The 27083-nt window shown below is 38.1% G+C and overlaps 1 protein-coding gene across 2 annotated transcripts; it reads right to left on the bottom strand.

Moving 5' to 3' along the window:
* Positions 1–942: 942 nt before the first annotated feature.
* Positions 943–20226, bottom strand: LOC128371300 (periostin-like). 2 transcript variants are annotated; one of them, XM_053331581.1, is made up of 23 exons: positions 20017–20226; positions 19127–19225; positions 14063–14127; positions 13742–13899; positions 13505–13669; positions 13243–13389; positions 12831–12972; positions 11652–11864; positions 11426–11560; positions 11023–11171; positions 10438–10574; positions 9488–9618; positions 9195–9325; positions 7618–7720; positions 7447–7514; positions 7285–7330; positions 7163–7198; positions 4710–5024; positions 4591–4614; positions 2255–2299; positions 1947–2033; positions 1808–1843; positions 943–1529 (listed from the first exon to the last, which is right to left on the bottom strand). In XM_053331581.1, exons 1-23 carry the CDS (start codon positions 20133–20135, stop codon positions 1471–1473), a joined length of 2610 nt encoding a protein of 869 aa, XP_053187556.1. In that variant the 5' UTR covers positions 20136–20226; the 3' UTR covers positions 943–1470. The 2 variants fall into 2 exon arrangements, with proteins under 2 accessions (XP_053187556.1, XP_053187557.1); XM_053331582.1 differs by lacking the exon at positions 2255–2299.
* Between the last annotated feature and the right edge of the window lie 6857 nt (positions 20227–27083).

Raw genomic sequence — 27083 nt, 5'->3', positions numbered from 1 at the left:
CTCATAATTGGAAGCCCATTGACCCATGTTAGCTTACTTCTCAGGGGATACGTATATTCCAGGAAAACGATGAGTAAAACACATTCACACTTGTGTAATATCACTTGTGCATGTGATAGAGAGAAAACAGTGCATTGCACAATCGTCAGTTTTTTGTTTTTTGATGACATATTGTCATCATGTAGATAGCTTTTAGTCAGTCAATGCAAAAAACAAATCAGTACAAAATTAAATCACTTTAAAATTTTGTCAGATGACATTCATAAGATCCAAATTGCAGCTCAGCTACAATTCATTCATCAGGTCCCTTCTGTTGGCTGTCCAAAGCCAATGACAGATTTGCGAGGCTAAATAGACAATTTGTGTTGTTTATCACATTTTAGGGAATGATTAAGAAAGAGATGCAAACACAAATGTAGGTGTGTGCATGTTCTCCTGCCCCTCTCCACTAATGGTAAACTGTGCCTAGTACCCGTGACTTAACATTATGCCAACACCTTAGATAATGTGAGAGAATAATGTATTTTAAAAGATGAAGAATGTTATAAAACGGGAAATTAAACTATTCATCTCTCACTTGGGACTCTTTTTAAAGGCACAAAAACAAATCAGAGAAAAATACTGTATATCGTCAAACACCTAAAGCATCTAAATAAATTGCAGACTCTCAAAGTATTGTATTCAGTATTCTCTGTAAACCGGATTGTGTTCTGAATTGAGCTTTGATTTACAGTAGGATTCATATGAATTAAAACTTTGAGGTTTCAGAAACATACTGGTAAATTACATAGACTTGAGATAAACTAAAAGAGTCTCTCATGTTTATCTTTACTGTTAGCACTTTAAGTGATAACTTGAGTAACTAACTGAGTTGTTGATTTCATGTAAATACAGCAAAGAATTCATGGAAGTTATAAAGAATGACTGAAAACTGAATAAAAATTCATTGTATTTTTAATTACCATGTGATAATTTACAGAGGTACAGTACAGCATCTAATGGTAGCAAAACACTGTTTCTTCTATCTTTCATATTCATTAATATGCATCTGTTGTACAGAATGCGAGCACCATAAAAAGCATACAAAAATCTTCCCAAGCCATCTGTTTACAAAGTCACATAATTAAAAAAAAGCAAACCATTAAAAAAATGTCAGTGGTAGAATATAACCTCACCTTTTACCCCATCTATCCCGCATCAAATATTCATATTTCCCTTGCTTACTTACATTACTTACATGAAGGGTAGTCTAATTTCATGGTCACATCATGCTATTACACATCATGCCTATCACATACATTTCCAGATGGAATAGTAAACAATCTTTTTTCTTGCTGGTTTGGACAAAAAAAAGTTACATTTGAACCCTATTGGTGCACAGTTTGTTCAATCGTCCAGCACTCGACCAGGAGCACTGGAGAAGCATTCAGTCTCTGCGGTGAGCCCAAAGGAGGTTTCTCTCTGTTGGATTCACTGCTTCGGCTTGACGAAGTGACGCCTGACATGCCTTGGCCTCTTCCTTATTCCAGCTGTAAAAAGGGGAGACAGATTCAATGAGGAGAATCAGAGGCGTGAGTGTGTGCAAAAACAAAAGAAAAATGTCAGGGAGGAAAGATTGGAGGCATGTGAATAATTGGTGGATGCACTCACATGTAGATAATGGAAATAAAAAAAATGCAAAAGGGAAATCAAACAATGGATTTGTGGTTAGACTGTGATTCCAGCAGCGATTGTGTTGTTTTTGGGAAATGCTTAGTCTAGTTCAACATTGGTGTTGATATGTGTCATGCAGTATCTGTGCTCTTACCTGGACCTTTCCTGGCAGCAGCAAATTTACCTCCCTCTGTGAAATAAAGAGAGGACACAGTAAATCACTGCACTTGAGCACACACCCCTATGCAAGTACAACACAACATCCATGCAAATCTGCAGTTAAGTGTATTCACCTTGAATGATTTTGGTAATTCTCTGTGATTCCTCATCGATCAAGTTTGGGTTGCCGTGGATGGTGGTGATCTTTGAGAAGTCTGGGCCTGAATATTCAAGACAAAACCATTTAGATCCACAACCCAAAACAATTTGTCCCTCACATACAATATTATGTATGGAGTTAATAATTCTCTTTTACACCTTGAACTGAACACTTATCTTGCATGATGATTATATATTGGCAAATGTGATCATTTAAAGGAGGAAAAGACACTAACATTTGAAAGACACCTGTTTTGTGGAAAAAAAAGTTCATGCACCCTACCCTCAATGATATGAGGCTCGTTCGCCGTGGTGAATCTGGCTCCACCTTCAGACGGGCAGCGGAGAAGGGTGTTGAAAGTCATGTTATGACTTAGCAACTGTACTGACTGACAGATGGACAGACTGACAGGTACAAACACCTCCTCCTCCGCCACCGCCACCGCCAACACCAAGTTAAGCACAGATTTGTGGTATTTATGAATACACACTCACACACAAAGGCACAGGGTGTGAAGTATAGGTGTGCATGGGGGCACTCAGCTCAGAAAGAGAGAGCATATTCTTTTTCTCAGCCCGCAGACTAAGCTGCAAGACACCAGTGAAGCACACTGTTTGCACACTGCTGACACATACACACTAGAGCCCGACCGATATATTGCTCGGCTGATATTACTGGCCGATATTGGCCTATCACAGATATGGTGTTATCGGCATATATTTTGTCCCATACGTGCTGATATTTATGTTATTTTTTAAAGTTATACAGTTATATGGCACTTCATGTATATTTTATCCTTGATAAAGTTTAATATATGCATACATGTGTTTTTTGGCATTTTTTTGTTCTGTGTTTTTTTTGGTTACTTAAATTACTAAATCATTGAAGTTTACTGTTTTAGTGCACTGATACGATACAATTAAGTTTATTGTTACACTGTAAAATATCATGCCATTATATATCTTTTTCAAAAGTGTTTTGCAACCACATTTGAAAGGTTGTTGCAATGGGCATTTATATTATGTATATATAAGATTATCAGCTGATACATTGATATTGGATTTTTTTAAATTCCAAAACTCCAGTATCGGTCGGGCCCCAATACACAACACAACTAAATTAGACACAGTAATGAGTAGTGATGGGATTCTTGACTAAGAGAAAAGAGCAAGATGGATAAGTAGAGAGATGGACAGCCATTCAAATCATGGTGCACCATGGGCTGTTGAAGAACCTGTGCGAGCTTCTGTTAAGTAGTTGTGTGTGCCTAACCATAAGAAAGACTGGAAAAATCAAACTCCCTCCTCTGTAGTGCAATTTCAAAGCCTATACAAACACCATAAACCAGAATGAGCTTGGGATATTTTGAATGGAGACAATCCAAAGCATTGCATATTATACTGACTTCCAAAGCAACAGTGTTCGACAGTGTTGTCTGTGTAAAACATATCTTGCTCTCCATTATTGCTGCATGTTATTAAAGATGATTTGCCATTCCTCCACAAACATATTGTAACTGCTCCAACTGTTTTTATGGGCTCTGTTTTTCTGTTCTTGGCCCTCTCCATCAGCCTGACTATGATGAGAATATAGATAATATAGGAAAGTAGATAATAATAATAATAATAATAATAATAATAATAATAATAATAATAATAATAATAATAATAATAATAATAATAATAAGCCTTGCTAATAGTGAAACTTCTCAGAGAACGACTCCATAAAAACAAACCAGTTTGATGTAACTAATTTTCTGTGTTGATTTTGCCAAATCAGATAAAGATGCTTCATTTTACGAGTCAAAACTGATGAAGAAGAAAGCAAACTGAAAAGCTCAGGCAGCTACAGACTTACAACTTGCTATATGACTGCATGATACAGCACAGGTAATATACCCCACCTGGGTTTTTGTTTTCTCTTTGAACGCTCAATATCAAGCAAATCTTAAAGATAAAGAAATAGCTGAAAACCATCAGTGGAAGCCAAAGAGACCAATCACCAACCACTATGCGAGTGACTTTAACATTGTTTAACATGAGTGCTTATATCCTTATGTAGCAACAAAAGCTTCTGACACTTCTGTCAACACAAACAAGGAACTGACTAGTTGTGTTTTGTAATGGTTACCAAAATACGGTACTGTGAAAATGCAAAAATGAAAACCCTTTTCAAAATAGCTAATACAAAATTTAGCAGGTTCCTGTAAAATAACATGATAATAATGCAAAATATAATTATTGACGATGGACATGATAACTTGATTTCACTTTCAGCAGATTTTGCAGTTGCAAAATTGCATTGTTATAACTGCTGATTAATATATTGTGTGGATAGTTACTGAAATGTCTAATGTTATCAAATCTGAAATTTTGATGTACAATTTAAGATTTCAAATCCACAAACAATTATAGATGACATGAAAATGGTGCACACCATGAAAATGATGCGTATGAAAAATATCACCAAGAAAGAAATTCTCATTAGATAGCAATGCTCAGTTAACTGTGGTCAACAAGAGCATGGATGCATTTGTTAAAAGGGCTGTTAGAGGATGCACCAAAGCTCTAGTAACTATCATGCCCTTCAAGGGAGCAAATGTGGGAAGAGAAACTGACCTGAAATCTTCTGTTCATCTCCACCTGCATTAAATAGAAGATGTCATGTTAAATTTCATTATCTAACTGATCATTTACACTAAATGATATAAATGTTCTAGGAGTGTTCAGGCACTTACCCTCAATAAGTCTTGTAACTTTGGTTATGGAAGGCTGGCCTTCAATAACTCCCTCGATGACCCTGGTTACCTTGGGGACTGAAGCATCTCCCTCGATGACCCTGGTTACTTTGGTGACTGAAGCATCTCCCTCGATGACCCTGGTTACTTTGGTGACTGAAGCATCTCCCTTGATGACTCTGGTTACCTCGGTGATCACCGGCTCCCCCTCGACAACCACCTCAGTGATTATTGGTTCTGTTTTGATGACCCTGGTAACCTTGGTGACGGATGGTTCTTCTTCAATGACTTTGATCACCTTTGTTAGATCAGGGACTTTGGAGAGGGAGAGGTAACATGAGCATTCCCTTAGGAAACATATTAGGAAAGTTTCTTTTAAGCCACATATTCTCTGAAAAGGAGGCTTGAGGTACAGTGTGTGAAATTATCAAAGCATACAGGACAAACAGGTCTGATGCATTTAGGATATTATATTGCATAACTGAAACTAGGGAGGCTTTAATAACTGTTGCTGTGGTCCAGTAAGCTGCTCTCTATGGACATATTACATTTTCTCCTTCTGATTTTGAAGCATCACATTACTCCCTGACATGTTTATAAAACATTTGATAATGATATCAAAGGAGGAAATGCTACATTTTACCTTTACATGATCCATCTCTCTAGACTAGAGGATTGGAACAATCAATAAATTCCCATCTGGGGTGGAGAACTCAAAGATACAGTATCTCCATGAAACCTTACAAATTCTCTTTTGAATCAGCTTCAACAGAAACTTTAGCCAGGGACATTCTTCAATCTTTTATATTTCATGCTTCTGAGCGATTCCTTTTTTTGTGTGTGACAGTATTAATATGAGCTTTAAAAAGATCAAAGCTGACAGATGTGTATTTGTATCAGAGTGCTTCTAATATTTGGCCTGAGGTCCCTTGGTACGTGGCCTGGTCCTTTAATCAGAGCCAGACTCACATCTGTCTTTCAAAGCCTGTAAAGTAAATGAGAGATTTTCAATGTGTAATTTATGCTTAGTACCCTCACTTCTTTGCTTTTTAAGAATATGCTACAACAAGGAAATTAATGATCTTTATGATAAATCATTACAACATGATATAAATGATTAAGATAATGTATTTTATATTTATGCATTTGTGTGTGTGTGTGTGTGCGCGTATATGTAAAAAGTGAAAATGTGTTTTCTGTCATGGTTTTATGACTGCATGTGTAATTTATAATTCATTTCCAGGTTTTTTTGTTCTACAAATCAACTTTTGCAATTTAGTGCTATTTTCATTTAAGACATTTTTATTTTTATTTTTACTATATTCGGGAAAGTTAAACTCATCAATCATGTCCTGGGAGCTGCACGGTGCAGGTTGCCATATCATTCATCAAAACACAGTTTGAACTTTGAACTTCTAGTTACTCAACTCAACTCAACTCAACTCAACTTTATTTATATAGCACTTTAAAACAACCACAGCTGAAACTAAGTGCTGTACATAAATAGATAAAACAACACAGGAACGTTAAAACAATTAACAGGAAATAAATACTAAAATAATTGTTTATTGTTTTTAAAACAAATTAAAAACAATAAAACAATAATTAAAAACAAACAAACCAACCATAAAACACTAAAACAGGAGCAGAGTCTCATGCTGGGTTGAAAGCCAAGGAATAAAAATGGGTTTTAAGACGAGTTTTAAATCACATGAAAAATTGTGTTATAAATGGTGCACTAAACATGTACTACTACCTTTTTCTCCCTTTTTTGTCTTTAAAAAAAGACAGATTCTCCTGAGCAGTAGTAAATGTTTTGGCTTGTGAGCCCATAAAACAAAGTGATGCTTATGAGTGGCATCATAAATGACTATAACAAATATTCTCACCCTCTTTTTACGCATACATTCTTTCATCTGAGGAAATGAAGAAGGCAGGGAAACTATAAACTATTTACAAAATGCCAAAAATTGTATGAAATAGAAATCTTAATAGCTTTATCAGGTATGACAGTTGTATTTTCATCAAATTTTAGCATAAGGTTGCAACGCCTAGAGGTCCTCCTATGTTACCCAATACATCTAGGCATGCTGTGAAAGTACATTGGACAGAACCTAGATGAATGATCAACATCCAAGAGCCCTCTATGGTTTGACAGACTAATTACCTCATCCCTCAAGGTCATGATTAAATATGCCAAGAGCTCCAAGTGGACTTAATTAACAGTAAGAGTGGATAATCAGAGGAACAAAGGAGAAGAACCATGGGAGAAGCCTGACAGGAGTGATGATATGTGAGTGGCTGCTGGTTGGATTTCACTGAAAGAGCACTGCCTTAATTATGTTTAGTTAGTTTTAGAGCCAGTCATGCCATCACTGTAAATAATAACTCCATTCTATGACCAAAACAAATTTAAAAACTTTTTATCAAGTTGTTAGCGATAGTGGTCTTACCTGTTTCAAAATAATGTGTAGTTGTGATGGTCCTCTCTGTGAAGCAACATAATTAGTTTTAAGTTGTTGTAGATGTAGATTAATACAACTCATACAGCAATAGTGACATTATGGAAACTTACTGATGAAGGTGAGTGGGATCTCGGTGTAAGTAAATCCAGAAACAAACTACAGAATAAAAACACATACCAGAATAGGAGGTTTATATGATTCAAAAGACACACAAGACATATTGTCTTTGATCTGCACGTATTCATACATATGAGTGTTTTCTCTCTCCATACCTTTATCTGAATGTACTTAATCAGCTTCTGCAGGATGAACAGGAGGTCCTGACTACCCACAGGAAGGTCTGTAAGTAATATGCATATCAAAGGAAATGGAATGGGAATAGGAATGTATCCCAACATAGAGTGTGCATTGCATGAATGTATAATAATGTATGCAGCTCTTACCCCCAGGATAGAGAACATTCTTCACCACATGGATCACGCCATTTTTTGCCATCAGGTCACTGTCTGGCACATCCACAGAGTTGACATGAATAGAGTTGTTTACCTGGGAAAAACAGAAAGAAACACTGAATGTATATTGACTTTACAAGTCTACCAGTACAATGTTATTTTGTGAGTAACAGTATGTCAAAACAACAACAGTGAGCTAAGAAAATTATTGCAATTATTACTCTACCTCAGACATTTGAATTTACACTTTTTTAAAATGGTTCGCCATGACTGGGTTTTAGGAAAGGTGAGCTTTTTTGAGTAATCTCAGGCAGAGTGCTCCATTGTTGGAAGTGAGATTTGGAAATTCCATTCATGATTAGTTTCCTGCAATTAAATTGTCTCAGTGGAGGTGACTGGAGGCAGACTTACTGGGTAAGAATATGGGATTGGTTTCCCTTCTGTCTCAACCTTTCACCCACCAAACTGAACCACATCACAGTCCAGATTTTAAAAATCTAACCACACCTTTCAATGAATCACCATCCCTTCATTTTTGTAACATATTGAAGCCTGAATAGCCTGCTCTTCTGTGGGTGGATTATTTCAAACAAGCTTGTCTGTTAAGGAAATCCTGTAGGCCTGATGCGAGACATTGACTGATAACCTGATAGTACAATAGTAGAGAGCAGGTAGGCAAATTAAAGTAATGGGAAAAGGGTAAAATTGATGATAAATCCAATATGAAGACTGATGAGCAAGTAAGACAGAAAAAAATGTCTTGGAAGTTAATGACAGAGGGGCATCGGGATAGGGGGTGGCAGACTGGGCGTTGATGGAAATGACAGAGAGCCAGATCTTATTACTTATGGCATTTCTCCAGAGATAGCCAGCTTTGAAGTAATAGATTAGCAGTGGCTCTTTGATTCTATTGTTTAAAGGAGAATGTGAGGAAAGACTGGGGTTAACGTCTTACAATGGAGGCTCTTAGAAAAGGATACTGAGTTCATTTTAAGTCCAGATAAAACAGCATTTTGAGAGAATTGAACTTCCATATCGGGATGTATTTCTGAGTGAAACAGGATAGACAGGTTAGACACAACACTGAGAGAAACTTGATTTGAATGTTGAAAAGTGGACATGTCATAATGAATCTCAGCTCAATGAGTTGGAGATTGACTGATGGGTCATGATATTGTTGGCTGGAAATGGTTGGCTCAAGCCTACAAAAGCATGTCATATTTTGTTTTACAGGAAGAAAACATAGTTGGAGTTTGATGTAAGGATTCAAAGAAATTGATTTTTTTGTATTTTTTGGCAGATATTGTTGAATAGATGCACCATATAGCCAGGGATGTAATTTAAAAGGATTAAAAAGTACACGCCCGAACATTTTCTCTAAATAGTTCCTCTTATTGTAACTGCAAAATGTGATAGAATCCTTGAATCATGATCAGTTATGTCTTTTTGCTTTTTAAGACACACTAGTACACACACACACACACACACACACACACACACACACACACACACACACACACACACACACACACACACACACACACACACACACAGCCTGTTGTACATACAGACAAAACTTGCAGGTTGTTGCCCTGGAGTGTCTTTAATAAATTGGTAACTCCTCCTTCTAGTCCTCCGTTGATGAAGACACCGTTACTGATGTGGTACAGTAGAATGGTCCTCAAAGCATTCAGATCACCTGTCCATGAAAATACAAAAATATGATTCACATAGTATACATGAGATGATGTTTGTCTCTCCTCACCTTGGCATTATATCACTTTAACAAATGAACTTGGAAATGATCACAAATCAAAAAGGAGACACATGAAAGAATGAGGATATGTTCTTTTTTACTAACTTTTGAGCAGAATCAAATCCTCTTTACTAAGGCCACTGAAGGCATCATCTGTTGGGGCAAAGATTGTGTAGGAGCCCTCCTGCTTCAGCAGATCAGTCAGACCTGCAGTCTCCATCAAAGACAGGAAAATCCTGCATTCATCAGAGAGTAGTGTGTCAGTAGGTCATTTTGTATTATTATTATTATCATTATTATTGTTATTGTTATTAGTATTATTGTTATTGTTATTGTTATTGTTATTATTATTTACCAGTTTCATTGTTTTAAGTATTTATTGTTTAGTCTTCAAACAGCAGTCTGTACAGACATCAAGCCAACACGAAACAGGAAAATACCAGTGTGTGGTGAGGAGACCAGACTATGTCTCACATTTGAACCAAAAACCAGTCGTATGTGTTGCTCATTTTAGATGGGATTATGGTTTTGCCATATGATATGATATGAATTCAGGTTGGGATTAGTGTAGGACTCATGCACTTGTGTGGTCACACTGATTTGCACATCTGCTTCCTCAGTTATTCATCAGTAGCCTCTAGAAGCCTGCAGCAAAATAACCAGAATATATGAAATGGATATGACAAGGCAATACCACTTGACATTTGCATGTCACCTCTGGTTCTTCTTACACCACAACTCTGCAATTCTTTGGTCTCTTAAATGTGTGAGAACATATTTTTGACTTTGTTGGTGTCGACTCTAGCTGAGTGTCTTCATCATTGCCGTACTTAAACCTTGCACGGACCCTTTCCCTAATTTTCCACACATCAGATATGTATACAATATGATCATATAATGTAGATAATCACGTAATAATATGCAGAAAGGCTAATGCTACAAAGTGTTTCTGGAATGCAAATATAAATATTAAAAACAATAAACAATAAGTAAAATCACTTGTAATTAATAAGGGCTACAGCAGAAAAACATAAGAGGGTGTCAGTATGTCTTACTTGAAGCGTTTCTCAGCAATCAGGAGCTCGTAGATTGTTTTCTCGGGTGGTTTGATGAAGGATCTCATAACATGGAAGGCCCCGTTACGTCCCTCCTTACTGCCGCGCACCATACATGCATTTTCTATGCATGCAGCCTAAAACATTCAGGGAGTAGGGTTACCGATCTAAAAATCACAAATCTGGTAACTATTTGGCTGTTGGAGGGGGGGGGGGTTGGGGGGGGGGGGGGGGGCTACCACACTGTCCTGTTTGATTGCAATCTATCAGACAGAACAAAACAAAGTTTTTGTGAGGAAATTAAACCCAGCTCATTGTAATATCGCAACCACCAGAGCAGATATACACTTCTGCCAAAAGCTGGACTAATTAGCTGTTTTATTGCATTTGTATACAGTTGAAAGAGAGTAAAATCATGTAAACACTTGGTAAGGGGTCCAGTAATGACTTTCAGATTTCCAAAATGGGAGCCAAAGTTCCCCATTGTCTTTCCATTATTTCTTCCTTAGCTTTTATTTCTATTCCTTCTTGACTGTTTCATTGTCTAATATACAACACACACAAACACACACATATTGTTCTCACATTGCGGTAAATGAAGACTCTGAGCAGTTTGCCAGCCAGTGTTTCCAGCTGCTGTCCATTGTAGAGCTCACTCAGCGTTATTTTCAGCTTCAAGATGTGGTTCTCTAAAATGAGTCTCAGCAGGCTCTGGTCTTTTGACATCACCTCATCTGACAAGCACAGAGGAAAGATAAAATATATATAGAAAAATATTAGATCATTCTGATAAAATGACCTATTTTCTTTTTCAGTGCCTTAGAAAAAAGCCTTGTGTCCTTAGAATGGTATGAAATGAGTTACAATAGCACATTTTTGAAGTTTCTTTCACATCCTGCAAAGCATTTCAGTGTCTTAATCAAGGTCACTTAACTAAATCCCTGCACTATTCTGCTGTCTATCAACACCTGTTTGGAGATCAACTTACTATTGAAGGCAGCGTTGACAGGAGCAAGTAGTGTGTACTCTGTCTTTGGACCCAGGGCAGCCGCTAAGCCCAATTCAGATATCATGTCGTTGAAAGTGCTCTGGCCATTTCCCACCAGCTCCATAACTTCCTTGGCTGATATGAATCACATAAACATGACATGGTAGTGAGCACAGAAAAATTATGTGGCCTAATGATTTTAGCTGTGCTACTGGACAACTTTTACCTGAGTCAGGGATGAGAACCTGGTCGATGAGGTGGATGACACCATTGGTGGTAACAATATCCTTCTTCAGCACCATCTTGATGCCTTTGACTGTCAGAGTGTCTCCATCACAGCCTATCTCTATGGTGCTGCCCTCTGCGGTCTCATACACTGACCCTGCCATGATTGCTTCTGAACACTGGACACTGTTCAACAAGTGGTACTTCACAAGGGCTGAGTAGTATGCGCAAGAGAGAGAGAGAGAGAGAGAGAGAGAGAGAGAGAGAGAGAGAGAGAGAGAGAGAGAGAGAGAGAGAGAGAGAGAGAGAGAGGGAGTGAGACATAGAAATAAAGAATTTACTTTGTGGGTTGCTTGTGGTTATTTTTGTAATATGCTAACACTATCTGAGGTTTACAGTTCTGATCATTACTCAGCACATACACACACACGCACAAACACACATGCGCGCACACACCTATACACACACACAGACACACACACACACACACAAACACACAAACACATTCTTTCAGCTCTGCCAACATTTAGATGTGGGATTACACCTCTGTATGAGTCCAACTGTCAAACTAAGCAAAACTAGCAGAAGCAAAGCCAAACAGATTTAATTACTGTACAACATGAAACATCCTTCCAAAGCCACAAATATTCAAATGTAATCAGTGCTGCAATGCAAGCCAAATTACTCTGTGGCCCAAATCTTCCCTGTTAGAAACAGGGCACAGGACTCCATACCATCTTTACTTTGGAGGCTGTACTAACATATTTGGTCAGCAAAGCCTGTATGCCAAGTGTCTGAGAATTTATCTGCGGTTATATTGTGTTCCCAGAGGAGGCCACTCACTGAATACACCGCAAACTGGCTTCATTTTAATAGACCTTCCTGGCCGGCCCATGACTCAGTGAATAAGCAGATAAAGTGCCATTGCGGAGACATAAATTTCTCACATTCATTGTGTGGTTTGTGGGCATGTGTGTGTGTGTGTGTGTGTCACTGTTGAATTTGCAGAACAGGGCTGGAAGATGGTTTCAGTAATTTAGTTTTCATTTGACCTAAATCTATCAACCGGATTTCACTTCAGGTCAGGTTATATAAACAAAACATCAAACATATCTGAGTGAATCAACCAGATGCTGGTAATGCTTGTAATGTATATCATTACATGTGTATCACACTGTACCTCCAATAACATCCTTGTCTTCCAAGATTTGCTCCAGGTAGCCTTGGCCCAGTCTGTCAAAGGCTTCATTAGTGGGAGCAAACAGAGTATACTGGCCAGGCTCGTCCAGCTTGTCCATCAAACCAGATGCCAATACTGCAGTCTGGTAAACGAGACAGGATAGTGTGTCTCACATGCAACATACAGTCATAAATACCCACAATATTTGCTAGAGGTCGAGGTTAACATTAAGGTTTCGATACTTTATGAGAGTTCAAAGCAACCTATAGTAACCATATAGTAACTATAATGCCACAGTATACTAATTCATTTTAAAACTTTCTACTGCAACACTAGTCAGCCATAATGTTGGATATGTAGGCCTAACTGATGTTTTCAGATATCTGCTCAGAGCTCTGTCCATGTTACATACATTGAATTGGGAGAGCTCATCTCTGGCATCTAGAACATTCTTGATGGTGGTGGCAACAGCACTGATGACCCGGTCAATGACATGCACCACCCCATTTGTGGCCACCTGGTTACCGTGGATGATCCTGGCACAATTCACTGTCACAATCTTCACAGGGAGGACATTTGTCATTAAATCAAGATAATCAAAAATCATTTACATTTTTCAATCAGTTTTCATATTTGTGCAATCCTGTGTATTTTTACACTGTGCATTAACTGACCCCATTTGAGTAGTGGTTAATGTAGAGCCCCAGGTCATTGTACATGGAAGTGGCTGTCATGCCATTCTTCATGTCTTTGGTCAGAAGACGGTGGTTCACCATGTGGAAGTGAAGAGCATTGTAAAGCTCGATGTTCACATTGCTCTCCAGCGCATTCCTTACAGCCTGGAGAAATCACAGCATTAGTTAAAGAGCAGTAACTCTCTGTGAGTAATTGTCTACCTTTTGTCTACTCACAGGGTCCAGCTGATTCCAGGCATCATTGCTAGGTGCAAACATGGTGTAGGAGCCTTTGCCTTCAATTTCCTCTCTCAGCTTTGACATATCAGAGTAGTGCTGTGTGGTCGTAGCCTTTACAAGCCCCAGTGTGCCATATACATGGTCAATAGGAGCCACTAGGAGATAAAAACAGAGGAATTGTTCATGCTCAGAAACAGACTAGTTTATAGTACCAATGAATTTAAATTTTGAATTGATTTTGTATTAATCTTGCACGTAGTAGTTACTACAAATATTATATATTATTAGTCCAGATGGGGACTGTGGTGTGCGCCATACCTGCAGGACATCCTTTCATGCCCTCCAGCTTCATGTACCCAGGACAGCACTCATATACAACCATGCTGCCATAAAAAACAAACAAACAAAAACATAGATTATTTATATCCAGGTTTAAAAAAGAATATGTATGTGTGTTTGTGGAGGACATACAGGCAGAGAGATGTACGTTAATGATTTTCTGTTTTTGCAACAGCAAAGGAAAAAACAGTGCAAGATGCAATGTGTAATGTAAGATGAGAAAAAAAGACTAAACTAAACACAAATGACAGCTGAGAGGACAAAAAATGACCTCTTACAGCAGGCTGCCATGGGAGAGAATGACGAGCTTGGATCAAGAACGGTGAAGACTTTTGAGACAGAAGAGCAAGACTGGCCAAAGACTGGATCCTACTCACCAAATAAGATATCCATAATTGGTCAAAGCGTATTTGAAAGCCTGAGCAGAAGGAGCGACAGTGTCAGAAAACATCCAAAAAGCAAGCAAGTCAAGGAGAACAAAAAAAGAGCAAGAACCAAGAACTCCCAGCAGACTAATCACAGAGAAAAGCTGGAGTGAACTACATAGACCAAGACACATGCTTTTTAGTGAGTCAGCCAGCATCATTTCCAATATTTCATGCAACAGCAATAAACCCAGAAGACAAAGCCAACTGATCAACTACATTTTGGTTATGAATATGAGGAACATTTGAAGAAAATATCCAGAGACTAATAAAATAATTGAAAGAGAATATATTTGTTTACAGGCCACATCTTAAATTATCTGTTTCTAATACATATCTTCATACAGTCATGCTTTCAAAAATGTCTTACTGAGTCCCAGCTTGGTGTCTTACTACCTCAGAACTCATTGAACCAATAGGCTCTACAATGGAGCTCATGAAATTCATCTTAAATTCATGTTCAACACATCACTGTGTAGTACTTTGCAATCTAAATTGTTAAAGTTTTATAATTATACAGTACCTACTGGTATTCATTTCAACTGTGAACTATGCTATCTCCTCCTCCCTTCTATACTATGTTCTATTTAGCTATGACATAACTCCATAAAACTTGGAAGAATAACCAGAGCTATTACAAATGAACTGCTTATGAACCTGCTTTTAATAATAATTACTGTTTAAAATCATTTTTTTGCACATGCACAACTATTTGGAACAAAAACACACATCACATTTGAAATTTTACCTCCTTCTTACAATTTAAACATTTACATGAATACTTCCTTCTTTACAGTATAAACTGTACTGTAACTGTATATTCATCTAGATACTATACTGTAAGTATTTTCACATGAAAGCCAGACAGGGGTGTCTGCTGCCCAGCTGCACTTTCTCTTTGCCATTAATCTAATTTATAGTTCTTTTTTTGTCCATTTAGAAGTTTGGGATTTCATGTGGAAGGAACTGCTTATGACAATCTGTGAAAACAGAACTCAAAGGAATAGAAACATCCTGGCAGGAAACTGAGAGGACCTGCAAACATTAAGCATGCCAAAGGAGCTATGCAGTGGACCCACAATCCTCAGTAATCTGCAGGGCAGACATTTGATTGGCCCACATCAACACACATCATCCAAAATGCTAAAAACTTGTGATGAGTCAACATGTCCAATGAGAAGCAGCCAGGTAGTTACTGAATGTAGGAATATGCTTAATTGGGGTGTAACTCAAAGCGCTTCATGTGTTCCAGTTAGTTAGTTAGTTCCAGCTTTAGTGTGTTTGCTAAAGAGGTTTGCTTAAAGTGGTTTGTTCAGGGGAGTTTTAAGGTTTCTTTCTTTCAGTTTAGCCATAGAAATACTGTGTTTCTGTGTTTACTCAGCAGGATTCAAGTCCAAAACAAATAACGGTTTGCTTTCCTTTGACAAGTGAACAGTAGCGATGAGTTGTGCATGAGCAAAACAAGCGGTTCATGGACCACTTCACATAAACAAAACGAACATCACTCACTTTCTCCTTTCTACTCCCTAAAATGACTCACATGTTTCTTATTTTGGCAGACCTTTCTAATCCACTTCAACACTATATGTGTGTTTATGTAAATGTGTATGATGGACATGAATGTTGTGGATTTGCAATTCTGATGTACAGCTATGTTGCTTATAGACCAATCATATTCCATGCTTTGGCACTAATTGCTATAATGTGAAATATATAAATATCAGTGCACAGCTGGCTGTCAGGAAGGTATGAAGTTATTGCTTGCTGGCTCTGACAGGATAATGGATGCATTGTAGACCAGAGACAGAACCAGCCAGCCACTGAACTCAGGCCTCTGGCAGTGACACTACATAAACCAGCTCAATGTGGCTACCAGATGATGTGCAAACACAGGGCATGAATACCAACATGATGTACACACGCACCGACACACACTAAGTGGGGCTGTCTAAAGTCAGATAAAAACATGAAATATTTTCCCTGTTATGTAATCAACAGCTTCTCTTGTGTCCTTATCAAATGTTTATTTTTCCCCTCTGTGCCAGCTATTTCCTGAATACTGGGCTCATGTTTTTTCCACTTGGGAATGGATTCTCAGTAAATAAAGTCTCCACAGCTTCACTACTTTTCTGATATTATCATTGTTTAACCACAAACCCATTTATGGCATTTGATTTGAAGCACTTGTGCTCTGTGCTGTGCATGTTGTGTCTGCCACCCATAGCACATTGACTGGAAGAAAATTACTTTCACCTGAAGCTCCAGTAGCACATTTAAGTACTCTAGACTTTGTGTAATTAAGGCAATAAGAAATCCCCATGGTATCATTCAACTCCAGAGTAGATTATAGGCAGAACAACACAGTGTGGGTTGAATAGACATGAACATTTCTTCTGTGTAATACTGAAAAAGAGATTCAGTGCAGGTATTACGTCAACTGCTGCACCCTTTGAAGCTTATTTCAATTTAAGCTTGTTCCTACAACAGCCTGGAGTGAATAGTCAAAAGGTCCAAATAGTCATACTGTAGGCTAAAACACACATTTCCTAATCTCTCATCAACACCAAATTCAACTCAGACATAACCACAGCTGGGTGGATTTCCTCCACTGCTGCTGAACAATGTGCCCACTGTGACCAGAGGCAGAAGGCGAGAGAGGACCTCGACTTTTTTTACTTTTCTCAGTTTTGAAGTTTTGACCTTCTTTGGTTGTATTTTCTTCCAAATATTATTTTAATAATTTGTATTTGGTTCAAATTTAGTTGCTGTCCCCATTCAAAACTCGTGCTGACAAAAACTTTGAAGGCCTTCTTTGAATGCACATACGGTATATTTGATGAATTTGTGTAGGTCTACGTGATTGCCAAAAGTTATTGCCAGTCGTCAGTTTATTTTAAACTTAATACACTTGCCTAAACATGCTTGTGAAGTCAACAGTTTAAAGGGATTTGTTAAAGATGACTCTTCTCTTTTTATCATGCCTCAATCCAAGAGACAAAAACTATTCAATGTGTTTAGTACTGTGGCAACCCTACCCTGATCTCCCTCCTGCTGCCAACCCTTATGGTACCATTATGTTGTCTTGTCTTTTTCTGTAATTACTGGGTGGTTCCTCATAATATCAGTATAGTAAATGATTCACGCCTGAACTTGAGACAACGGTCACTCTTTAATCCATTTTTGTTCTCATCTCCTCATTATCAGGCATATCCTAACACAGCAGCAGGTGTTACAGCTGATTGCATGATTATGAGAAGGTGTTCATGTGTGCATCATGTACTTTCTAGTATGTGGCTGTAGGATAGAGAGTAGGAGGGTGTGCATTACTTTTTAGTCTCTCTCTATACTTGATTCACCTACAAGCTAGAACAGCTCCAGCTGAGCCTTACACTCCATCAACACATCAGCAACTATATTGCATATACTCCAACCTCATATTTACTCATTTTACACACCATCCCAGTAGAACATATCACACTTTAATACATGAACAACGTGTCCTTTAATATTATAACATATGTCCTGCAGAAATCCAAAAATCTAAACCCATACATACATTCCTCTCTTTTTTGCCTTCTTAATATCTTAGAATTTGGCAATTTTCAACTATCAGAAACACATTTTTAAGGATTATCACTAAATTGTGAAACAGTAGTCACTCCCGCTGACAGACACAAAACACACCACTTAATCCAGAACTACTGAAAATGACCTCAGCAGCAGTTCATTATAGCTCACTCAAAGGATAATTTGCTTCAGGCTAAAGAATAACTTAATTTCAAAACTTAGTATGGCACACACTCCCGCATGCACACACATACAGCAAAAATCAAGTACCCATACCAAGAAACTATCTGGTGAAGACCTGTAATGTATACCCCGGTTTCGCTCAAACGCTCCCAAAGACTAAAAGCATATAGACAGATTTCTTTCCTGAACACCTGAAGTTGGGCATCAATCACTGTTGAGCAGAGTTTACAACATCAACAGGCCTACAAAAAACAAATCCCTGGCCTGCAGGCTACACAGCATGCCCAGACTTGTGAGGAAGGGAGGAGGTGGATGAGAACAAAGAAAGGCAGAGTTATACCGTATATACAGATATCATGTAGTGTGAAATCCTCTTGTAAAGGAACAATATGTTTGTATGTTGAGCTAAAGAAAACAAGACATGCTTTAGCTCCTCTCTTTCTATGTTGATGAAATCAAACAAAGTCCTTAAATGGACACCTTTAAAATTTTTGAAGAAATTTAATAAAAAAAGTAATAATTTGTGTCATCATCATCTTTATAAACTCTGTCTTTGCGAGGGTTTAGAGAAGAAAGTGAGACAGCTAAATAGTCAGGTGACTTGAACTGAAAGAGCCTGAAGGTCCAGACAGCTGGGTAAATTATACAGAGCTGAGCTCCACTGTTTGAGTTACCATCAGAGCCACAGTCCGTATTTCTACTGAAAATCATCTGTATTTTGACATTTTGACTGTTGTCTAAGCGAAGGATGTGTGGAAGCTGGGAGTGGTTGGCAAGTTGGGAAAGGCCAGTTGGATTTTGTGCAAATAAAAATAAATAAAAATAGAGCAGTTTAATCCATTCATTCAGACTTTTGGTAAAGACTTACGTTTTCTTGCCACAGATGGAGCCTTTGTACCAGTTCCTACATGTGCTGAAGTATTTCTTGTTACTCCCTAGGACCTGCTGCAGAGCACACACATTGGGCCTGTGAAAGGAGAAGGGGGGGGGGGGGGGTAACAATGAAAGCGAGAAGCAGGGTGAGGAGGAAGGGCAGGAGGGGCAGGATGCGGGAGTGTATGAGGGTGGAGGAGGGGAGGTGGAGAAAGACAGGTAGGAGGGGAGGTGGAGAAAGACAGGTAATTTGAAGAAAGAAGGATGATGAGATGAGGAGGGAGAAAGTGAAGGTTGTTGGGTGAAGGTATGGAAAATGGAGGGGTGCATGCAGGTTAAAGGAAAAAAAAAACGTCAATGATATATGCCAAATAAAGTAAAGAACAGTGTTTGTAATGAGTTATTTCACTAGTTTTATAGAACCACTGTTATGAAGAGTAAGCCCCTTCTTTTGTCTAATATTTTTAATTACAAGTCATTTTTTCCAAGAAATTAAATTAATTCAATTCGATTTCAATATCGAACCCCAAATTAGACACATCATTTACAGAGGAGATGAGACCATATTGAATTTTCCATAATGTTTTGAATCAATATTTTCATCAATGTGGATGACTTGTTTCTCAAATAATGCTCTACTGTATGTGATATTAAAACCATAAAACAAACATGTAATGTGACACAATTGTTACATAACTAATCTACAATTTGTAATGATCCAATTAATGTTTGTACATCTCCACAGAAATACAATGAACAACCTGCACTACCTGCTTAATTATAATCTAAATAAAGCAAGCATTTGTAACCCGTCTCTCCCTTCAATAGCCTCCCATCTCTCTTTTTCCTCCCCATGCTCCATATACAGTATACCAGACTCCTTACCCTTCTTTCCTGGCCCGTATGCGGCTATGGGTCACTATCTTGTCATAAGCTGAAGAATCAACATGCCCTAGACAGCAGAGTGCCACCAGCACTAAGGTCACCACTAGCAGCTGATGCATCCTGAAGAGTTATCGGTCCTCTGCTCTGCAAGAGCACAAACACACTCCTCTTGTCTTTAAAAACACAAGCACACACACAAACCCACACCCCCCCACCCAAAAAATACACAGGGGATATAGGAGTGTGCGTGAGTGAGGGAGCTTTTATAGCAACAAGTCTCTCTCTCTCCAACACACACCCACCCACCTCTATTTTACTCCCATGTTGTCTCGTCCATACCATTACGTCCTGCTCACACCCCTCACTTCAGTGGAAATCCTCCCTCCAGCTCTGGCTTGAGCATGAGCTTATTGTCTCCCCCTCCCTCACGTTGTTTCAATGAAATTTCCAATTTTCTTTACCACCATTCCTTCCCAGAACACCAAGGACACCCTTTAACTCAAACTTGTACACTGCTCAACACTCTGCAGTGACAGCTTGTCTTTCAACCATGGACTGTCCTTTAAAATAATGTGTTAAAAGTGTTCATATAATACAGAGATTTTGACCCATTTTGAGCAGGAAAAATGCCTGTAAAAGATAAACAATAAGAAACAAGTTAATGAAAAAGTAAAAGTATATAGAATAGGGATATGACTAATTAAATGTCATAATATTTCATATTAAAGCTGTGAGTACTCCCCTAAAATGTCTCCTTGGGACATTTGGCAACAAAATGTGTGTATTAAATTGACTGAAAGGCTTTTAATAGATCTTTAAATCAAACTCAAAGACAAGCAGTAATGAATCTGTGTGGATGAAAGGTTTACACTTTGTTTGACAGAAGCCTGACTGTTTCATCATCCATCCCCTGGGATACCTTTCTCCTACTCATTACTTTTGAATTTGATTCATCATATTCACCATCCTTTCTTCCCCCGAACTCCCGTTTGTGCTCGGGCTCCTCCTTTCCATTCATGCTTCCTGCTGTCATGTTCATCATTCATCAGCTTAGCACTTTCCCAACCCCAGCTTTTCCCTACAGCTGTCTCTGGCTCCCAGTGTTGAAACCAGATATAATACTACTTCAAAGGCAAAATTCATCATGAAACAGGCTCTATCATGCATGCAGTCTTGGCTTGTCAAGTCACAGGTATTCTTCCAAACTGGAGACATGTTGGTCAATACTCCACAAATTAGACCGCAGAGTGTGTAGCCATGCAAGTATAGATATATGTTTTGAATCTTTTAAAATATATACTATGGATATACAAGTCCTAGTACATTTTCAAAAATGAACATTAGCAGAATAAAGCAGATTTTGTTCTTTGAATGATAAACTGAAATCACATCTATTAATCCATTTTATATAACAGATTTCTTTGCTCTTAATTACCTCATATGACCTCTTTGATTCCAGAGAGTACAGCAGTGCACAGAAGACAGAGCTGCTCCATTCCTTTAGGACCAACTTCCTGTCTATGATGCTATCTTGGCATTTCAGAGGAAAAAAGGCCCAGCCTGCAATTTACAGTAAATTAAACCTCAACTGCTGATTTCCTTTTAGTTCACTCTCCCACTTGAAGCCCCCAAAAGATCTCCAAAGTCACGAAACTGTACATGCACTCTTCACTTCTTTTGTATTAGTACTGTCAGCATCCCATCTTCTAAAACAAGCCTTAAAAAGGAAATTAAAACCTATTGAGCCCTGAGAGTTTCTGCCCACTGGACTACACCACCACCTTACCTAGGTGGCAGGTGGTTATTCTGGATGTCAGATCACGCAGAGATAGCATGGATGTATTAAAAAATCTTATAATATATCAATGAGAAACAGTGGCAAAGAGTAAGCACAGAGCAAGAACTCCATCCTATAATGACATCTCCCCCTAGTGGTACAGACTTGTCAGTACAGTCGAAACCTTCAGCTGGGCACTGGCACATCCTCCCACTTACAACTAGCTGATTAAAATTGAGCTAAAATGTTCACTTTCACATACAGAGGTGCTGTTATGGGAGATACAAAGCACAATAGTTGTCTGACTGTCAGACTGATTTTAGTCTTCTTCCTCAACGTATTTCAAGTTTATCACAGTGAATTGCTTGCTGCAAAATAAAGCGTATCTATTATATTACATCAAACCCTCATTGTTTTATTTGGTTCAATGAATGGACATTATTCTAGTCTTTTCTGATAGATTTCACATTCAATGTAATATTAAATGACAGAGTCTGGAAGCAAGTGACATACTGCATACTTTTGTTTTTATTTCAGTCAAAGTAGGAGCAGTAGCAACACTGTCAGGGCAAATGCATGCATATTCAAGTATGTGTAAAAATGAGCCTCCCAACAGAGTACAGGTAATGAGTAAACTTAGTGATAAGTTCAGTTAAGCTAGCAATATGAGGAGGTTCCTGTTTTGGTCAAATGGGCAAACTTGCAGTTGTTTCATCATCCAGATCAGAGGACAAGTGACAAGCATCGTCAGGTGATACCTAAGCAGTCAAATAAATGACATCACTGCATCCAAATCAATTCTTGTATTTATTAATACCAGGAACCAAACCTGCAAACTTCGCAGGTCATTTGACAATATATTTTCTCCTCATTGTGTTCTCTTATTTTACTTTTGATGTTCATTTTCAAGTCAAATAAACTGAATCACATCACGTATCAGCGATTACTAAATGTGTTTTGTGTTTATTCAATGTATTACATATTTTGAATAAATGTATATGGTTTCTTGAAATTTCATATCTTGTTCAGCTGCTCATAGAGTTTACTTCAGAGCATAATAGCAACAATTCCCCTCCACTGAATTTGACAAAACAACAAAAAAAAGGATAAATCCATGAAACAATCTCTGATGTTCCGTGAATACACCAGTGATAGATATTATCATGGTTGACAGAAAAGTGTTAAAATTGACCATCATACTATCAATCAATCAACCAATCAATCAATCAATCAATCAATCAATCAATCAATCTTTATTTGTACAGCGCCAAATCACAACAAAGTCATCTCAAGGCATTTTAAACATAGAGCAGGTTCTAAACCTAACTCTTCAGGTTTTCATTTTAAAGAGACCCAACATTCCCACATGAGCAACAGTGGCAAGAAAAAACTCCCTTTTAACAGGAAGAAACCTCAGGCAGAACCAGACTCAGATCTGGGTGGCCATCTGCCTCGACCGGTTGGAGTAGAGAGGAGAGAGAGGAAGGATGGGAGAGAGAAGCACTACTGCTGGACCCTTCCCTCAGAGATACTCAACAGTTCTACTAAGTACTCTTATGTGGAAAAGCCTGCTGTTTGTATTCCCATGACAATGTTGGGATATTTACAATATTTCATATAACGTTAATGATTACCTTAACCCTTTTGCATGATCTAATGATATATTTAAGGTTAGGACACTGTTTTTAATAATTTATGTCCCTGTTTTTTTTCAGGTTGAATGATTAAGTCCAACTGAGAGAATTAAAAAAGACAGCTTTACCTGCAAAGCTAGTCTCTGATACTGCTCACAAGTTTTTGGCCTCTTTCACAATCTTGACCATTACAGCAAATTAGGATGTAAGTCAGTCCTCAGAACAAAAAGTCAAACATCATTACCTAATACTTGTCCCCTGAATTGGGTGTCTTGCCTCTGCACTACCTGAACAGAAGTCCATCCATACAAGAAATGAAAAGAGGAGCTGGACTCAGCGGCAGCAACATTTTATTCAGAAGTCACAGGTCATCAGGTTTTCCCCTGAGGGTTTGTGCTGAATACAAATGCCCCCCAACTACGGTGCACACACAAGAGAGTCACAGACCTAAATGCAGACCCATACCATGACCTTTGGGAAATCAAATGCCAGGTACAGGAGTTGCCCTTACTTATTTAGAAGGGAGGATGGCTCCTATTCCCTTAGGCATGGCCTGGAATTCACCATCAGATCATGGGGAAAATGGGGCTGAAAGGGCAGAATGGTGTGATTTTACTTTTTTTATTTTATTTGTCATGTGCAAGGATGATTTCCATCTTGAAAGAGTCCAATGTGATGCTATGTGGGAGGGCATGAAAACTATATCTAATAAGCTAGAAAGAAGGGCCATAGCAATTACTGTCAGTGCAAACTTCAAGTGACTGGAATTGCCACATTATATCATTGTATCCCAATTAAATCATGAAGTTGAGTTGTCTGTTCTTGATTAGAATAATTCGTAGACAATAAAAAACAATATAGAAAATCACCAGCTACAGTATGTCCTTTAAGGGTCCACCCATCAGTAAATGATTTTATAAAGCCACCATTATTTTTATCTGCAGATGTTGGGGGTGTGGGGTGTAGTCTTAGACTGATTTTAGCTGAAGAACTGCTGATTAACAAAACACTTTAAAGCATATCACTCAAGGTGCCGTGGGTGATATGTTGTCTTGATGTTGCTGTTGCAGTAACCCACCTGAACTACATCAATCATCGCTGTGCCCACAAACTCTGGGAGGTTTGACAGTCCAGAAGTTGCAGTTAGGATGTATTTCAGGGAATCACAATCGAAATAAATTTTTGTTTAACACAAAATGATGTAAATGGTCAGTATACAATATATTTTTGAATAGTTAAGCAATGACAACACACAAGCAAAGCATGAACTGCATGCACAAACACACACACAAAAATGTGATTTGTCTGTGCTCCTAAATATTTGACAGTGCTCTTAAAAATTTGAACTTGGAAACACATGTTTTGAATAAAAGTCAGTGTGGAGCCCTGCATGGTATCACATGTACACACAAACTTACGAAGACAGTTTACTGCATTAAATTCAGGTAACCGACTTCTGGTGAAAGGTTAACATTATGGGATAAAGCTCAAACAGATTAAATTTAATGTATTTAACTGGCTCATTGCTAATGGCTGTACTGGGTACTGTATAGTTTCATGTGAACTCTGTAGCTTTTATAAACATAGATAATGATGATGACAATCATAGTACTTGAAAACCAGTTTGGGTTTTGACCAAGAGGGTCCCAGTCTTTACAAATATTATAGATGTTTGAAGTTGAGCAGATGTTCATGTTACTATTCTACCATGCAAAATATTGGAGAGTATTATTATTATATGGTATTACAGCCTGGTATGGTAACTTGGCAGTGCTATTGAAATCACAGATCACTCATCTGGTGCAGACTGCTATTAAAACTATGGGGGTCAAAAAGCACCTGTTCATCCAGACAAGTTATGAGCAGTCTATTATCAGACTGGCACAGAAAATTGTGTCTGACCCAACTCACATTCTTCACTCATAGTACCAGCTTTTACCTTCTTGTGGAAGATTAAGGGTTCCCAAGAGCAGGCTGAACCTTTATAAACATTCATTCCTGCCTACGTCCTTTAAGCTTCTCAACACCAATATGTAATGTAGATGCTGAACATGAGCGTTGTATATTATGTTGGCCAGGAGGGCTGAAGAAACTATCTTATGTTTATGAAATCATGTGTTGCAGAAATGTAACATCCTAACATTTCTGTGGAACTGCAGGGCGGACAAATATCCCTTTGGGGAAAAAGAAGGCATATCTTATTTTATTTTTTTATTTTAGGCACAGACACCTTTATTGATAGCGGATAGACAGGAAATCATGGGAGAGAGAGGGGGGTTTGACATGCAGTAAAGGTCCTCCGGCTGGGATTTGAACCGGGGTCCGCTGCTTACGTGGCATGTGCTCTAAACACTCGACCACTTGTGGGCCTTATCTTATCTTTTTTCCAATCTTATCTTGTCTGCAAACATAAAAATAGAATTAGACTTCCAATCTAATTTGTGTCTGATTTATGTTTTTTTCTCACAAATAGTTAAATTACCTAGTTTAAAATCCTTAAAATGACATTTCCTTTTCCCTCTATGACTATGCAAATATTTTTCATTTCAAAAGTTTAATTGCTGATTACAATTGGCTTCCAAACTACTTGCGATGTTAGAAATCATGCTCATCACACTCAGATTAAAGATGAGCACAGGGAAACTTGAATGTGAAAAAATGCTGCACATACACTGTCGCCCATACAGTTGGAATAATTTTGTTTTCAGACACAATCCTCTGTTTATTCATATTTCAATTATCCTTGTGATATGTTTGGAAGAGATTGATGAATAAAGTTTTGAAAAGATATACACTTTATCTGTCAAGAAGGAATCACATTGTCACAATCATTTCATGGAAAAAGGTAAAATATATTTTATTTTAACTTTATGGGCGACAGTGTACATCATTCTGCCCAATTATCACAATGATAAGCAAACCTATGTTTTGAGTGGAGGGCAACTGAATATATATGCAACTGTGTGCACTTGGTATACATATATTTCTACTGTAACAGCCTTGTTAGTATGTATTTTCTCTTAACATACCCCACTCAGCATGGCACCACAAAGTCTGAAGAAACATGTCAAAGAATGATTGATATAGTCCAGAATAATTTAAGGTGCCTCACAAAGGATATCACATTCTGCTCAAACTGCATACTGAAGATATTTGACCCTCTCTGTGACTGTATAAGACCCCTGTGTTCTGGAGTGAATCTTTGTCAGTGTCTCAGGCATGCAGACTTGAACCGAGCTCGTATTAAAACATGTATTAAGACAGAACTTCTGGTTTGATCCATCTTTGCCGTCTATCTACACAGTTTCCGAATAACAAGCCTGGTTCAGTGAAGTTGGAAGATCCATTACAACCCTAAATGCATTTCAGTGCAGTCTTTTGATCACACATGGAGCACAGTTTCATCATCTGTTGAATATTTCATCACTTTTTCACTCACTTGGTCACTTGTTCAGTCATTGAACTTAGAAGACACTGAGAGGCACAAGAATGAAAGTAGAAACAATCAGCTAAAAAAAAAAAACAGAACAGTGAACAAAGAAATATCCTGTCTATATGGGGTAGAACACATGTTGACACAACTCTGCTTTCACACATTTGCTTTTGAAACAGTGTGATGGACTTCTGTTCTAAAATAGGACTGTGTTATCAAGTTG

Source organism: Scomber japonicus, chromosome 13, assembly GCF_027409825.1.
Source record: "Scomber japonicus isolate fScoJap1 chromosome 13, fScoJap1.pri, whole genome shotgun sequence".
Taxonomy (NCBI): domain Eukaryota; kingdom Metazoa; phylum Chordata; class Actinopteri; order Scombriformes; family Scombridae; genus Scomber; species Scomber japonicus.
Note: the sequence above shows the minus strand (reverse complement) of the source record. Positions and strands in the feature narration are given on the sequence as shown.